This window comes from Terrapene carolina, unplaced genomic scaffold (genome assembly GCF_002925995.2).
Source record: "Terrapene carolina triunguis isolate 2854851 unplaced genomic scaffold, T_m_triunguis-2.0 Scaffold88, whole genome shotgun sequence".
Taxonomy (NCBI): Eukaryota; Metazoa; Chordata; order Testudines; family Emydidae; genus Terrapene; species Terrapene triunguis.
In genome coordinates this window covers 19,223,632-19,241,148 of record NW_020664439.1, presented here as the reverse complement: position 1 = coordinate 19,241,148, position 17,517 = coordinate 19,223,632, and the positions used below count along the sequence as shown (strand labels likewise).

Sequence of the window (17,517 nt, the reverse complement as noted above, 5' to 3'; positions counted from 1 at the left end):
TCTCTTTTTTCAGGGGTTTAAAACTCGGATGTAAAAAATCACACCAGAAAAAAACAGTTGGCAAGAGGGTTCTAGTCGGAGACCAAATATTTTTTACAGAATTTAAAAACAATTTGTTTGGTCATTTTGAGGATAATTACATAAAACTACAGAGGTTTTGTGGTTTCCGTTGAGTTTTTGGTACTCCTGTGCCTCAAATACCTTCCCTGTTTACAGTTAAATTTAACAGATTAATTCCTGGTAAAACAGAGCAGCATCAGGAGGCAAACCTAGCCCTTGGTTCAGAATGTGAATGAATGCATTTGGGTAGTTAAAAATATAAAACCCAGCCAAACTGGGACCCATACAGGAGTGAAATGTGTTGCTTTGCATTCACTGTGAGTTTCGGTCACAGGTGCTAACTTCTGATTATCACGGACTCTCGTTTTCTTAAATAAAGTGCCTGAGGAATTTTGAAATGGAGTTAGTTTGTCACAATAAACCATAATATCCCTAGGAAGGAGTGTTTGCCTAACTACATAGGGCATGACCCAAAGCCATTTCCACAAAAGTCTTGTAAAAGGAGAATCAGGTCCCTAGTCTTTCAATCACAAATGGGCCAGTTTATATATCTTTTGTTTCAATTTGTATTGTTTTCCAAATGGTAATTTAGACAATGCTTAAGGACAAGGTACATGAATATGAATTAATTTTATTTTCAGATATTTTATTGGGGTCCACACAGACCTGACAGCAATGTGGATTATTTTATTCAAATTCATTAGGCTAGATTCTACCTTCAGACATACAAGTAGAACCTCTCTGAAGTTACTACATGACCTTGGCCAACTCACTGAATCTCTGTCTCTCAGTCCCTGCACCCCATCTGTAAAGCAGATAATAATGTACTTACTCATCTTTATAAGGTGCTTTCACATGCTCACTCAGAAAGGTCCTAGTTTAAATTCAGTCCAGAGGCCATATGGGATATGAGCTAGGCGTTCTTTAGTTCCTGGAGAACAAGCTTCCATATCACAACTGGCACTAAAGGAAACCTTGTTTGCAGTCTCTGCACTGAGACCAAAGACTGAATGGACCTAGACCCTGAATTGCCCCTTCACCCACAGACATGGGTTGAAGTATGTTGGCATGGGGTGTGGAGGATCTTCCACTGCAATTGACTGGGTCCAAATTGTCAGTCTCCAAAACTGTAATGTCAGCATAGTTTAGGAGCATTAAAGTTAATGTTGAACTTTATAAAATAATATTAAATTGAGTCAACTTTTGTTTGTTGTTGTTGATGGTGAATTATTTCCCCACAGGTTCATAACATTAAAATGAACTACAGATCGTTGTAAAACTAAAATAAGTGAAACCCTTGGAATACACATACAATGACAAATTTCGTTTGATAGTGGATACAACTCTTTCCAAAAATAAAGTTCTGCAATTTGTGCAACAGGATTGTTATTGCCAACTGTAAATATGCTGTAGTATAAAGGCATTATAATTAACCAAAGTTTTTCAGATGTAATTTTAAAAACACTGAATCATGTCATGTTTATTGTGTCAAATTTTTAACAAACACTGTAGTTTCTCTAATATTTTATAGTCTTTACGCTTATCATAGTTTTTGAAGCATGGGAGTTCATGAATTTGGCTTGTGGGACTTCACAGATTTCATGCAGTCTACAGTTCTACCTATCAAATAGCCTTAGCAATAACAAAACAAGCATTTTTCCTCTGCCAGGAAAGATTTTTTTTTTTAAAGAATCTAATATTTTGCACATATTTATGCTGTTTATGTGTCTTACTTTGCAGTACAGCAATGGATTTAGTACTGACAATCATATTCCTTTAAACAAAAAGTAACAATCGTTCTGTGAAATTCATTAAACAGCAACATAATAGATCCCAGATGTGTTTAAAATACACAATTTTGTGCTAAAGGCTAAAAATTTGGCCTTAGAGTGCATGTGTGCATCTCCCATGCCCGTCATTTTGTATTTAGAAAAATTAAATTTACTATTGTAACACACATAGCAGATAGCTGAGTTTTAGCCACTGGTGAAATAGTTTGGCCCAGATTCTGCATTCTATCCAAACTGCATTTAGAGAGAGGGGAAGATCACAGGAAACCAGATGCAACTCCCTGATTCAGAGCTGTCCAGTCCTGGTGCAAGGTCCCCCTTCCCTCCCCATGTCCTAAATTTGAAAGGTGAATAATGGGGAGCCAATGAAGGGATTCAGGGGGATTGAACAGAACATACATTGTAGGGTTTTTTTATACTGTCAAATGTTAGATTATACCTGGTAGAGGATGGCTGCATCTAGGTCTTCCTTTCCAAAATGTTTGTATAACTTTCTCTACCCAGACTAATCTATCTTCAGCAACAACAGCCAACATTACAATGAAGGGACAGACATTTTTCCCAGGTTCAGCACTTAACTTTGAGGGAATGAACCTTTCAGATCTGACTTCCACCCCATATCATTCAGATGTATGATTCCTAGATTATACATTCAATTGAGTCAGTGTAACCCACACACCTTCTGGGTGTGGTGTTCTGTCCCATCTAGTGGCACCAAGACCACTTAGAGAGAGAGTTAAATGAGTCTGCTTTATGGCCTTACTAAGCACCAGTTAGCTTTTGGCTCATGCACTAAGCTCCAGAAGTTCCTGGTTCGATCCTGCCCGCTAGCAACCGGGGTCTGTCGGCATTACATTAGCACCTTCCATTTCAGCAGAGAAGCAAAGTTGCAGGAAAGGTCCTGAGTCAAAGTAGAGTCTTTGTGGTTTTCCATCTCCTCTCAGTGTAGAGGAAGTCTTTTTATTACATATTTTGCAAAGGGTTTGCTCTTCATTGTCCTCTTCACCTGCAAGTCATTATATTTTTTTTCATCTGACAGTGGTTTTGTTATAGAGGTGTGCTGTAATCCCAGGAGAAAAAGGATATTTTATAGTTAGATGAACTAAAGTTTCTCACAGTATTCCCCCACCCTAGGAAATGTTTGTATTAAAGCAGATTCTCTGGAGGGGCAATTAAACCACACTGTTCTCTGTTACATCTATGGGTTTATAAATTAAAATAAAGGAAATGTTTTGGAACAATATTAGGAATACTGAACTGGAATAAGTTCAGAAGGGGTTTGACTCCATTCTCACTTACCCCAGTGTTAATAGTGACAGTGAGTGAAGTGCAATGTGTAAAACTGGTGTGAGATCAAATTCCAGCCTGTGTTGTACAGGTATAACTGAGAACAGAGTACAGCTCTGCGTTTTGCCATGTCTGTAGTCATTTACTGTGTGGGAATTGAAAGTTTTCAACAATCACTTTAGGATAACTGCAAGAAAACAAGTCATGTGATCTGATTTATAAAGATATTTAAAATACCAAAAAAATCGCCTGTGTCATATGAATAGCACAGAGATTTTTTCCCTCAATAAAAAGATCAGAACGAGTTACAGTATGTTCTCCAATTGCTACTGCTGCATTGAGATTTTGCTACATTGTAGTGGCTTTCTGAGGAGGTAAATGACTGCTCATTCATATCACCTTTGAAAAGTGTTCTGCAGTAATGAACTAGCAACTTTATTGCACAACACCATATTTGATTAGTTAGCTCAGTAGTATTACACATTAAGGTGCTATTGTGCCAGTCTAGTAATAGGAAAATTTCCTATTAAATGTCTTTTCTCTGAGAGCAGTGTATGTTCATTGCTCCTAATGATACATTCATAGAATCTACACAATTGCCCCCTTTTGCACATTTATTAGATTTGGTTCAGTACAGTCTTTCAAGTCAGAAGTGATGGGGCTTTTAAAACTGGCCTTGGGAAACTATAATGTGGTGTCCAGAATTGAATGCAATAATCCAGTTGTAATTGGACCATAGAAAGAGGAAGTAATGTATTCTTTCTCTACTCCACTATTTAATGCATCTGTGTATACAGCCCTAAATTGCATTGTCCTTTACTTTCATATCACAGGGTAAACTAGAGCCTAATATGCTGTCCACTCTCACCCCTATATCCTTCTTTCTAGGGACTTACATGGTCCCAGCCATCTTCATATTATCTGTGCATATTTTTCAGCATTACTATTACCCAAGTTTCTCACTCCCATTACATATAGAGAGTTCTCTTTCCCCAGAATTATTAGCTTGCTTTTTCCTAATTGTACTTCACTTTATTTTGACTACATGTGAATGAACATTTAGTGGCATGTCTTCCCTCCCTGGTGTTCTTTCAGTCAGTGGAAATGGAGGGAAGGTGTACACTATATTGTATAAATATATGAACAGTGTCCGGCAGATATCTGCTACATTCAGCAGGACTATGCCTTTATTAACAGAGTACATAAAAGGAATAGTTTAAAATAAACTATTGTTCTGTACCTTGCCCAAGATGCCAATTGTTTAAGCTAGGCTCAACTATAATACTTTTGAAGTTTATTCATATACTGTCAAGAACTTTTCTGACTTTGGTTGATGAGAATGGATCCAAGGATGGTTCTCTTCCATATCTCTCCTGAAGATGATTTTACTTCTCATGAACAGAAATAAAACAGATTCTTTTTGAACATTTCTGTGACAGGATATCTTTACTGCTCCCTTCCTATTTCTTTCCCTGAGGCAAAGAATGATTAATATTCTTCTCTGCCAAGGCAAATGGATCCAGCTTTTTGGAATTTCCATCCATAATATTAATCTACTTGACTACTTGCCAATTCAGGATGAATTTCGCCTGGAATACCGATTGATTGCTGAGACAATCTGTCTTTATTTTTAGTGCTCCATTGATGTGAATGGCTTTTATTGACAGTTGGGGATGCCCTGCCCAATGCTGGAACTCTAATGCTATCCTATTGAGACTGAAGCTCCTGGTTCCTCCCTGCTTGTTGATGTATGAGACAGCTGTAAGATTGTCTGACATCAGTGACAACATTAATATGTTTCTGGTTTTCTAATCTTATGGCCTTCAACTCCGGAGTTTTGTGCAGATGTTTCTTTTGTGTCTTGACTATTTTCTTTGGACCGATATCTTTAATTTGCACTGCTGAAGCCTTTGGATAAAAAGTTGTTATTATGACTCTTAGAAGATCCTACAGAATCCATTACTTTAGCAATTTCTTTACCCTCTGTGGGACTCTGTAATTATACATTCATGCTATCAGCTAACAGACTCTTGAAAGTCCATTTGAAAATGTTGGCACAGTCTTATATGAAGTCTGGCCTATGAGGAAATATCTGTGCACTACACATCATGAGTCCTGACAATCTTAAAACATCCTGGTAAACATGCATTTCATTTGATACTTCTTGGATCTCTTTTGTCTTAGGAAGGTTTACAAATTATTTGTATTTATATAATGGCACCTATGTTATCAAGCAGTAAAGCAGTATTAGCCCTCTTAATCTCTTCCTCTGTCATGGTATCAAATGCACAAAGTCAACAACTGACTTGGAACAATAGGAGGTAAAAATGTTTCAGAAAGAAGTGCAATTTTAATGTTGGTGTTCCTTGAAAGAAGAGAGGTAAGAGATAATGAAGAAACCAAAAACCTGGTGCTTACGTTAGGGCCAGAAGAAATAAAGAGCTTTGTTCTGAACACATTTACATCAGTTCAAATCAGGATAACTCGCCTGATGTCAGTGGAGTTATGTTTGTGTAAAAACACAGAGAGATCAGAACCAGGCCCAATGCCTTTTGAAAAATCAATAGGAATACCATATTGATGGCTCTTTTCAAAGCAAAGGCAGAACTTCTGATCTGAAGTCTGGAACTTACACTTGAGCTTTGCACTACCCCCTTTCTCCATTAAGAAATGGCATTACCCTGTGTTTATATCAGGATTAGTGGACCTGCTATGACCAATAGATTTACAAAGCTGGGTTCCTGATCAAAATGCTATTCACTTCAAAGTGTAGCAGCCTATTGCTGCTGAAACAAGAAGTAGAGGAACTCAAGGTTCATACTGTCTGTAAGAGAACAGCATTCATTAGTTAATATTTCCATATAAAGAAGACTGTTACATGCAACTTTGCTTGGAATTCTCTTAAAACCAAATGTCTAGAACTGCAGTGTCCCTGTCCTTTTATAAGAACAAAACAGGACTTCTAGTACTACATTATGTCACACACAGCAGCAGCCAGCTCCTGTTTTCAGGTGTATATATGCCATGTGGATGTTGTTATTAGGGAATGGTATCTATTTAATGTACAGAATAATAACGTCTATTTTTATTTGTATGGTCCTTTTTAAAATTGTGTTTATTAATTACCGATTCTGCTTCAAAACCTAGCTGATTGTTAGCATGGTGTTGCATCTTAGGTAAAAAATGCTGTTTTCCAGTTCAAAAAATTGTTTAACATTCAGGGGGAAAAGACAGACTAGCCAGACAATGAGTTGGAAGCTTGTCTCCTATTTTGTTTATATAAAATATCTTCTTTGGACGTTTGGCAATGAGAGACACTCTTTCACCCCTAGGTCACGAGTTTAAGCGTGGCCCAGGATGGTAGACACTGGAAAACGTTTACTCTTGTAAAGCTGTTCAGTTGTTTATGAAAAATACTGGTAGAGAGAAAGGGAGCTGATTGAAGGGGAGAGGAAAGGAGGGCTTGGCAGTGCCAGTATCAAAGAAGGAAGAATGTATGACAAACTAGTGTATACCCCTCTCAGATAGCAGTCATCTCTTGCTACTGTTCTACTGCAGTGCTGAAGGTTCAGAGTGCCAGCTCTGATAATGATGCATAATGGGGTTAGGGAAGGGTTGTTAAATAAAAATGGAATTTGTTTTTTGCATTTTTCCTTTAAAGAGAAGCTACTTACTTTCCTTTTCCTTGAAAGTTAAGAAAGTTGTGTGTCTGCATTAGGATATGGTTTTTAATTATACAAGCACATACAATTTTTGCACAGAATTGCTACTTCATTTAGTGCATAAGTGAGACACAGAACGGGACATAATTAAGATTGCATGGGCAAGCATAAATCTGGCATTTCCTAATTCTTGAACATTTGACCTTGCAACCTAAATACTTAATATATTTTGCATGCAATCTAAAAGTTCACTGCTGTTCCTTCCACTGTTTTCTCTTGCCGAGATCTAACCTCTAAGGGACTGATGGGAATGCCAACTCTAGACTATACTAACGTACACTAGTGGAATAGTTTAAGATTAATACCAGTGGTAACACTTTAAAAAAACTTTAATTGCTTACTGAGCCCTTTTTCGTCTCTGTTCCTTCTGTTACAGCTGATGGAGACCAGCCAGTCTTGTCTGTTTCTGCTCATAGTTGAGTTGTTTGCTGCATAGTTGAACTGTTTTCTACGTTATTTACATTTACTAAGTGTAGTTTTATTTTAGATTACAGTAACTCCTCACTTAAAGTCATCCCAGTTAACGTTGTTTCATTGTTACGTTGCTGATCAATTAGGGAACATGCTCGTTTAAAGTTGTGCAATGCTCCCTTGCAGGAAGAGCAGTCCATTGCAGTTAGCTGGTGGGGTCTTGTAACCAGGGTGGACCGGCAGCCCACCTATCAGCTCCCCGCTCCCCTAAATTCCCTGTGCAGCAGTCGCCCAGCAGGCTATCAATTGCTGGGCAGTTCAGCTGTCCCTCCCCTCACTGTCATGTGCTGCTCCTGCCCTCTGCCTTGGAGCTGCTCCCGGGAGCCTCCTGCTTACTGTGCATGGGGGGGTGGGGGAAGAGGGAGGCTAATGTCAGGGGTCCCCTTCCCCCCTGCTCCTGCACCCTGCTTACCCCTTCTCCATAGAGAGCAGGGTGGGGACACGGAGGGAGAGAGACAGAGAGAGCTTGGGGCAGCAGCTGCTGTCTCAACTTCCTGATCCACTTAAAAAGACAATGCACTTAAGAGTGGGTCAGCTTACTTAAAGGGGCAGTGTGCATCTTTCTCTCTCTCCCACACATAAGGTGTGTGTCTGTCTCTGTCTGCTATGCTGTCTCCCCTCCCTCTCTATTTGTGCTGCCTTGCTGAGTGTGAGGGGCTACATTAACAACGTGTTAACCCTTGCGGGCTCAGCCGAGTGCTAGTTCATCATTTAGCAGCAAGTCATTCCCTGGGAAATACCCCACCCTCTTCCACCCTCTGACTACACCACCTCAATCAAGCTTCACAATCATCATAGCTGTGAACAGAATTAAATTGTTTGTTTAAAACGTATACTGTGTGTATATATATATATAATATATAGTTTTTTGTCTGGTGAAAAAAATTTCCCTGGAACCTAACCCCCCCATTTACATTAATTCTTATGGGGAAATTGGATTCGCTTAACATTGTTTCACTTAAAGTTGCATTTTTCAGGAACATAACTACAAAGTTAAGTGAGGAGTTACTGTATATGCCTTGTATCAGAGGGGTAGCCGTGTTAGTCTGGATCTGTAAAAAGCAACAGAGGGTCCTGTGACACCTTCAAGACTAACAGATGTATTGGAGCATAAGCTTTCATGGGTGAATGCCCACTTCGTCAGACGCATTCACCCACAAAAGCTTATGCTCCAATACATCTGTTAGTCTTAAAAGTGCCACAGGACCCTCTGTTGCTGTATATGCCTTGTTTCCAGCCTGTAATATAGGGTGTGTCCAACAGAGCCAAGGGCAGCAAAGAGTAATGCTGCTCTTAGGCCTGTCCTAAGAAAGAGGGAAGAAGAGGTGCAGAAATAGCAGGATGCAAAATAGCATTCGTAAGCCTCTTTTCAAATTCTCTGTGCTGTGAATGGATACACTCTTGTTAGCCCTAACTTTCAGCCTCCCTGTGCACACCCATAGATCTGAAAACAGTAACCAGCACAATTTGGGAGGGGTGCAGAAAATGCTGTGCCCGCTACTGCCACGGCACACATGCAATGAGGTCTTTGAAAATTTGGCCCTAAGCATGTGCTTCAGAAAAGCCACCATTATAACCAACACCCTCTGTCATTCAGCAGTAAGGCCAAATATTTGATGGACATGAAGAATGAACCACCTTCTCATCCCTAAATGGTCTTCTCCACCTTCAGAAACACATTGATAGGACCAGGGGAAGCATGTGTGTGTTGGGGGCGGGGGGGGGGGGGGGGGGGGGGGGGGGGGGAAGAGATGGAGATTATACTTCTGCCTGTAGTATGTATGGTCTGTAAACTGGCGAAGGACTTTGACCTCCACTGGCAACAATCTACCTTTTACCAGCATTAAATTCTCTTCCAAATTAAAATATACATAATATATACATAATAGTTATTTAATCTTCGAGCTGACAAACACAAGCCTATTGGCCAAGGCATGTTCACTTCCTCCTCTTTGGCCTCCCTGTTTCCCATATCACGCACCTCAAGTCAGTCCAGAATACAGCTGCTATCATTCTCTCCCTCACCCACTGAGCTAACCATGTCAATTCCTTCTTTGAATCCCTGCATCGACTACCTCTTAACTGCTCTTTTAAATTATTCTTGTCTCCAAGGCCCTGCACAGCTCAGATCTTGTTCCGTTGCATCTCCCATCAGTCCCCCCCCAATTCACTCTACCAGTGTCAGTATCGCTACCCCTTTCATTGCCTAGTGTTTTTCTGTGCTGCATCTCACTCCTCACACCCTCCCAGTCCCAGTGGGGCAGGCTCCCACCTCTGCCCATTCAAATTCTCCCAAGGATTCGCTCCTTCCATGAGACCAACACTAATCTGCATAAGCTCAATGCTTCTTCACTCCAGCATTATGTCAGAGGAGAGAGAGAGAGAAGGTTTTTTATTTTTTAATTCTAAGTTTATAGGACCCTTCCTAGGGGTCTCCTGTGTATCTGGTCTTATCTCTGTCTGTCTTTTAGACTGTAAGTTCTTTGAGGTGGGGACTTCCCTTATTTGCATTCTGTGCCTAGGTAAGCATGTCAAGTGCTTAACAGATAACAAAAGAAGTTAATAAACCATAAAATAGGTTTACATTATTGCTTTGCTATGAATAGTTTTCTGAACTAGTGCAGTTCTGTCCCATTTCTTTCAGTCCAGTCTGCAGTTGGCTGTACCAAGACACACTATGTCTGTGCTGTATAATGTCACACATGTGAGGCTAAAATATTATCTTTATGTGTAGATGAATAAAAGACTGGATACATTTTAGGCTTAAATTATCACCAGTAATCACATAAGAAAGTAAAATTCTAGGTTCTTGCCCAGGCAATTTCATTTCACTCTTGTCCATGTGTTTATTTAGTGTCCCGTCTGTCCTAGTTTATTTTTTTTAATCCATTTATTTTAAGGATATTGATCTTAAATGAAGGACATTCAAGATTATAATGTTGGTTGCAATAATTGTTCCAAATAAAATGTATGTTTTTAACTACTATTTGGTTCTTGGTAAACTTAAAAAAATAGCTACAATAATACTAAGATTTCATTTTTTCACTACTTTTCTCAGTTAATTAACTTAGGCTCCAACTCTACAAACACTTACACATGTGCTTAACTTTACTAGATTAGTAGTCCCCACAGAGCCTTAAAGAGTACCCTTGTTACAGTCAGATCTTAAATGCTACCTTATTTCGATGAGTCAATATTTACCACAGGTAAACAAAATGACGTTTTTAATTTACTTTAGAATTTTAAAGAATACTTTTTTTGAAAGCAGTACTAGTATTTTACAAATATTGACAAAGCTGTATTTAATTGTACAGATGATGATACTGAGTTTATTTGTGTTCCGTATAAACAAAACTGGTGTGGTGTGCCACATTATGCAAAACCCTGCATTACAAACATGGTGTAATTATTCATTTCTCTGAGATAATTAGTAGGTTTTTAAAACATTCCTGATAATGTAAATTAATTCAGGCTTCTTGTGCATGTCCAGGTACTAGTGCAGTCCATCTGTGTGTACAGTAAATAGTATGTAGGATTATTCTCAGGACTATGCAGGGCACAGACTCATTTTCTGTTGAGGACGGTAAGGTTGATCAGTTCCCCAGGCCCCACATAACTGAACATGACAGTTACAAATTACCTGAAATTTGAGAGCTGAACTTAAATACACATTCCTCCTTCACTATAGGAAATCATTTCCCCTTTGCCAATACAGTAACTGAGTTTTGGAAGGATGGGGAAGATTTTCCCCATCCCCCAGCTGCGATCAAACATGTAAAAGTTTCTTGTGAAAAAAGAACCGCTGTCCCTGAAACGAAGGAACTGTCAGGACCGCTCCTGAGGAAAAGGAGGAATCACAAAGTTACAGTTTCGCTGCTACTAATAAAGAAGCCCAAGGAACTGGACTAGCGGTTAAACAAACACTCCCCACCCGAGCTGGATGTTTACAGCCGCTTGAGCAGTGGCTCTGTGCTCTGTATTGCCCGGACGGGGCTTCACACTTGGCCCAGGCAGGGGGGTGGGGTGATCTTCGCTCTTGACATCCCACAGTAACCTCCCTCCCCCGGCCCGCCGCCGACCGCCGCTGCCAGCCCAAGACACGCGCCAGGGGGCAGACGCAGCCCGGGCTGCAGGGGCTCTGAGCGCCATGGCCCTGCCCGAGTCTCTGGGCAGCAGACTCCTGCCCCCGGGCTGCGAGGGAAGTTTTCCAAGCACGGGGCGAAGGGGGGGGGGGTGCGAGCTCTGGGCTGGGGAAGCCTCTTCCCTCCTCCCCTCGCCTGGAAGAACAACCGGGATATTCACGCGGAGCGGCGCGATGCCAGGGAAACTCCTCCAGGGGGACCGCGCGGAGAGGCTGCCGAGCCTGCAACCTGCCTTTAAAAGCCCCCCACACAAGAGCCGCCGCTCCGCACAGGCGAGCCGGGGCGCCCGCGATGAGGCCAGCCGCGTGCTCCTGGGGCCTGGGGCTCCTGCTGGCCGCCGCTCAGCTCTCCCGCCAGCAGCCGCCGCAACAGAGGTAACGGCTCGTCGGGCCAGTGCCGCCGGGCTCGTGGGGGCGCCCCCTCCAGCCGCTGCTTTGCCACTTGGGCCACGCCGAGCTCTGCCCCCTGCCGCTGCCTCCCGACCCCTCAGACTCCTGCCTGCCCTTACAGCCGCCTCGTCGGGGCGCCTGCGGCTCCCGCTCTCGCACCTCCGGGTCCGAGCCTTGCAGGCGCTCCAGGCACCTAGGCAAGAGCACCAGGGGGCGCCGAGGCACCGCCCCGCGCTTTTGCCCCTGTTGGCGCCTCCCCAGCCAGCCTCTCTGCTGCTCCCGGTCCGGCTGCGGCGGCCGCGCTGGGGCAAGGAGCGGCAGCCGCCTCGCGTGTCGGCGGCGGGCTGGGGGAGGGAGGTTACTGTGGGGTGTCTTGTGCCGCGGTAGGGGTGGGTGAGCTGCAGCCCCTTCTTTGCCTAGAAGGGGAAGGAACATCTTGTTCTCCACAGAACGGCGCCAACGGTGGGTGGGGGCGGCTGGGCTCGCTGGCTATATCCAGGGCGACTCTGAGGCAGGAGCCCCTGGCCCCCACTCCTGGCTGGGGGAAAGATGGGATCCGAGGCTCTTTGGCATGTGTTACATCGGGAGGGGGTGAGCCTGTGCCAGAGGGAAGAGTCAAAAGGGCAAGAATCCAGGGCACTAACCTTAACGAATTCCCATCTAAATCAACCCATTCTGCTATTAACAAGCGAGAGTAAAACGTCTGGAATTCACACGAATGACTGAAAGGCCCATTGCAACAATTGAACGTTGCAAATTAACAAGTGACTGGACAAGAACAGGAAAAAGCAGGGATACTGCATCACAAGATTTTTTTTTTTCATTTATACCCCTCCTGGCACCAGGATCTGTGCAGGCAGTTCTGACTGCAGGATCAAAGCCTTGAGTAGAATCTAATTACAGTGGTCAAGTTAACTAACACTTTACCTATACCAGTAAATATTGTGCAGTATATATAATAAAATCTTGATGAGACATCACCCCAGCAGCTTGCTGTTAAATGCTTGCTGAGGCGTGGGGCATTAAGATCAGCATTATTTGTGCAAATTACAAAGTGTGAAGAGTAGTCAGGGTCTCCTCTGTTCTACTTTCCTTTAATGAAAGAGAAACAAGGAGCACAGAAACACTACCCTTTTCTTTTAACACATGCTAGCATTTCTTGGCATGTACAAAAAAAGCCCAACCACCTCAGTTTCTTGTATTTAATTTGAAGGGGAAAAAAAGATTCTGGTTATACTTTCAAAGGGATTGTTTTTTTATTTTTATTTTGGGGGATATTGAAATTAAAAACAAACATCCTGTTATATAATTTCTTGGATGAATAAACTTGCCAGCACTGGATTCATGGGAAGAAAAACAACGCCCACCACCTTGGCTGTTTGCCACATTCTTGTCTTTTAATACTGATTTTGCATTGCTACATATCACCTTTTCAGTGATCTCAAAGAGTTTTTTACAACCATGGCAAAGTACTTGAGCATGAAGGATGAGCTTACATTAAGCATGCTTTGGTGAACCAGGGCCTAATTACCCATCAACCCCATTAGGCAAAATTAGGATCTATAATTCCCACCAGTGCAGCTCCAAATGGATGCTGTGATGCAAACAGGAGTTGCATTGATGGATAATTATGGGTCCTGGTATTCTCAGTATAGAAAAAAAATCTATGAGATGGCTTGCTTTAGAATTCTGTGATAAATTGTCATTTTAATAGAGTAAGAATAATGGGGTGGGGCGGGGGAACCTAACTTTACATTCTCTAATGACTTATCTGCTGGAAAAGTGTGCTTTTTATAGAAATATAAATTTGTTATGGTATTTCCCCCTCCTATTTTGTTTACTATGAACAGGGCGAAGCTTGAACAAACTGTGCAACTATAACAGCATGCAGCACTATATCTAAAAATTTTAAGGGCTGAGCTGTCCATTCTAGCCACACCTCAGTTTGTGCATTAAAAGTTGTACCATACTACAATTTAAATATCTGCTAATGTTATTCAATCATTTATTTAAAGTTGCTGTACATTTTTGTATTAACATTTTAGCTGACATCCCCATTACACAGGTTAATAGTCTTTCCATCTTCAGTATTATAGAAAGTGTTGATGGAATATATTTCTAAACTAAGCAGTATTTTTTTTATTCCCAGGCCTGCTTTTACATGTGGAGGAATTCTGTCTGGAGAGTCAGGGTTTATTGGGAGTGAAGGATTCCCTGGAGTTTACCCTCCAAACAGCAAATGTACTTGGAAAATCACAGTAAGACTTTCTAATATCACAAAAACACTTCTGAAAAGAATGAAGAGCTACCTATTTTATAATCCCAACATTTTATATTAGGTGACAGATGCCTCTGATAATGAGTTGTTGGGCTTACATATTTCAGCTGTCTGGAACATTTTTTAGGGTTACATTAGGTACAGTGCCAAAAGTGAAATCCTAGCAAGCTGCATGGAAACTTTTTAAAGACACCATAATAGAGGCTCAACTTAAATATATACCCCAAATTAAAAAACATAGTAAGAGATATGTACGTTATAGGATTCTTGACACTGAAATGAGTTTGCAGAGCAGCCACATTATATCCATGAATGATGCTAATAAGTGAGCAAACACTATTAAACTGAATGGCCAGAACTGAATATCCCTTCAGTGCTGGACATGTTATAAACCAAGGACTTCATAAAGAGGCTTTAACTAAGCTCCTTTTACTTTTCCACAGGTATGATGATGACAAATTATGCTACCAAAGAGATACTTAAAGCCACACACTGCCCTCTGGCTACATGCACAACTCCCATTAACATCAGTGGAGAGTTTCTCTGGGGTCAGGACTAGTATATGGTCTCCGGTCAAGGAGGGAAATGAGTGCTCTGAAAATTCTCTTTTAAAGTTGCCACTAAAGAATATATAAAAGAGAATGGATAGTGGTAGTGAAATAGGACATCACAGAATAATACAGCCTTGCTGCTCTAGAGACACTGATGCAAGAAGGAGACCATGATCTTGTGACAGTTGTTTTTAAATTACTGTCAGAGCAAACAAATGATGTAGATTTAATCTTTTTATTATGCTGCATTTGGATTAGGGTGGAGAACAGCTTTTTGTGCTGACTTTAATCAGTGCCCAACTTCTTCTAGAAAAGAACAATCTGAAGTATGCTCCATTTTTATTTATAAACTTGTTTCTCGCTGTCTGAAGAGACTCAATTGCTTTTTTAACATTTACTAGTGATTACTGGTTAGCTATCCTGAAATCTGATTGGCTGGCAAAAACTCCATTTGAAGTAATATAAGACTGTGAGACAAGAGTAGCAACAACAAAGCTGATTTTCAATAGCAGTTGGTACCATGAAATAATTTTGAAATCAGTTCTTCATAAATTTGAAACATCATATTGAAGAAGATGATATTATTGAAAAATGACAAAAGTAAAGTTCTTATAAAAGACTTAGATTACAAATGATTGCTAGGAAGTACACACTGAAGAGTCCTGTGGGCAGTTCTATTCCTTATAACTAAGTCAGAAAAAAAACCCAGAACTGATTTTATTTAAGGAGTGTCCCTATTCAAGTTTTCATTGCAGAGTTCATTTGAGCAATCAGCAACTGCTTCTGAGCATCCTGATTAGTTTAGCCTGGATGTGAGCAACCACATTGAATCATAGAATATCAGGGTTGGAAGGGACCTCAGGAGGTCATCTAGTCCAACACCCTGCTCAAAGCAGAACCAATCCCCAATTAAATCATCCCAGCCAGGGCCTTGTCAAGCCAGGCCTTAAAAACCTCTAAGGAAGGAGATTCCACCACCTCCCTAGGTAACCCATTCCAGTGCTTCACCACCCTCCTAGTGAAAAAGTTTTTCCTAATATCCAACCTAAACCTCCCCAACTGCAACTTGAGACCATTACTCCTTGTTCTGTCATCTGCTACCACTGAGAACAGTCTAGATCCATCCTCTTTGGAACCCCCTTTCAGGTTGTTGAAAGCAGCTATCAAATCCCCACTCATTCTTCTCTTCTGCAGACTAAATAATCCAAGTTACCTCAGCCTCTCCTCATAAGTCATGTGCTCCAGCCCCCTAATAATTTTTGTTGCCCTCCGCTGGACTCTTTCCAGTTTTTCCACATCCTTCTTGTAGTGTGGGGCCCAAAACTGGACACAGTACTCCAGATGAGGCCTCACCAATGCCAAATAGAGGGGAACGATCACGTCCCTCAATCTGCTGGCAATGCTCCTACTTATACAGCCCAAAATGCCGTTAGTCTTCTTGGCAACAAGAGCATACTGTTGATTCATATCCAGCATCTTGTCCATTGTAACCCCTAGGTCCTTTACTGCAGAACTGGTGCCTAGCCACTTGGTCCCTAGTCTGTAGCAGTGCATGGGATTCTTCCGTCCTAAGTGCAGGACTTTGCACTTGTCTTTGCTGAACCTCATCAGATTTCTTTTGGCCCAATCCTATAATTTATCTAGGTTCCTCTGTATCCTATCCCTACCCTCCAGCGTATCTACCACTCCTCCCAGTTCAGTGTCATCTGCAAACTTGCTGAAGGTGCAGTCCACGCCATCCTCCAGATCATTAATGAAGATATTGAACAAAACCGGCCCCAGGAGCCCCACTCCACTTGATACCGGCTGCCAACTAGACATGGAGCCATTGATCAGTACCCGTTGAACCCGGTGATCTAGCCAGTTTTCTATCCACCTTATAGTCCATTCATCCAGCCCATACTTCTTTAACTTGCTGGCAAGAATACTGTGGGAGACCGTATCAAAAACTTTGCTAATGTCAAGGAATAACACATCCACTGCTTTCCTCTCATCCACAGAGCCAGTTATCTCATCATATAAAGCAATTAGGTTAGTCAGGCATGACTTGCCCTTGGTGAATCCATGCTGACTGTTCCTGATCATTTTCCTCTCCTCAAAGTGCTTCAAAATTGATTCCTTGAGGACCTGCTCCATGATTTTTCCAGGGACTGAGGTGAGGCCGACTGGCCTGTAGTTCCCCAGATCCTCCTCCTTCCCTTTTTTAAAGATGGGCACTACATTAGCCTTTATCCAGTCATCCGGGACCTCCCCCACTTGCCATGAGTTTTCAAAGATAATGGCCAATGGCTCTGCAATCACATCAACCAACTCCTTTAGCACCCTCAAATGCAGTGCATCCAGCCCCATGGACTTGTTCTCGTCCAGCTTTTCTAAATAGTCCTGAACCACTTCTTTCTCCACAGAGGGCTGGCGGAGTTGACGGGTGTAGACCTAGCCTAAGGTGCCACAAGTACTCCTGTACTTTTCCCCCCACATGTGTGTTGCTAGAACTTTTGGGGACACATCCAATGGGTCTTTGTGCTGCAATAAGCTGAGACACTGATTCTTTCACAGTGAATTGGGCTTGCAGCAGGGAATTGTAGGAAGGCATTGGAGGACTATCCACACTTCAGTGATTTAGCCTGCATCCTCACTGGAAAGTGGGCGGGTTACCAGCCCAAGTGAAAGTGGCACTCAAGTCCAGTCAGGCCAGCTAGCCCAGGTTTAAATACCACCAAACTCTGGTAAGAAAGTTGTATGTGTGGCTGGGAGGGAGGTGGAGGTAATACCCAACTAAGAGCCCAAGGTGTAGCAAAGACATCTCCTTAGTTACCATGTAAAGGCC

The 17,517-nt window shown here is 41.9% G+C and overlaps 1 protein-coding gene across 3 annotated transcripts in view; it reads left to right on the top strand.

Moving 5' to 3' along the window:
• Positions 1-11,577: 11,577 nt before the first annotated feature.
• PCOLCE2 (procollagen C-endopeptidase enhancer 2) overlaps positions 11,578-17,517 on the top strand; it is a 49,274-nt gene continuing 43,334 nt past the window's right edge. For all 3 annotated transcript variants that reach the window (XM_026650184.2, XM_026650183.2, XM_029911153.1), the window contains exons 1-2: positions 11,578-11,846; positions 14,011-14,119. In XM_026650184.2, the coding sequence (XP_026505969.1) occupies positions 11,764-11,846; positions 14,011-14,119 (192 nt within the window). In that variant the 5' untranslated portion in view covers positions 11,578-11,763. The remainder of the gene's footprint in view (positions 11,847-14,010; positions 14,120-17,517) is intronic.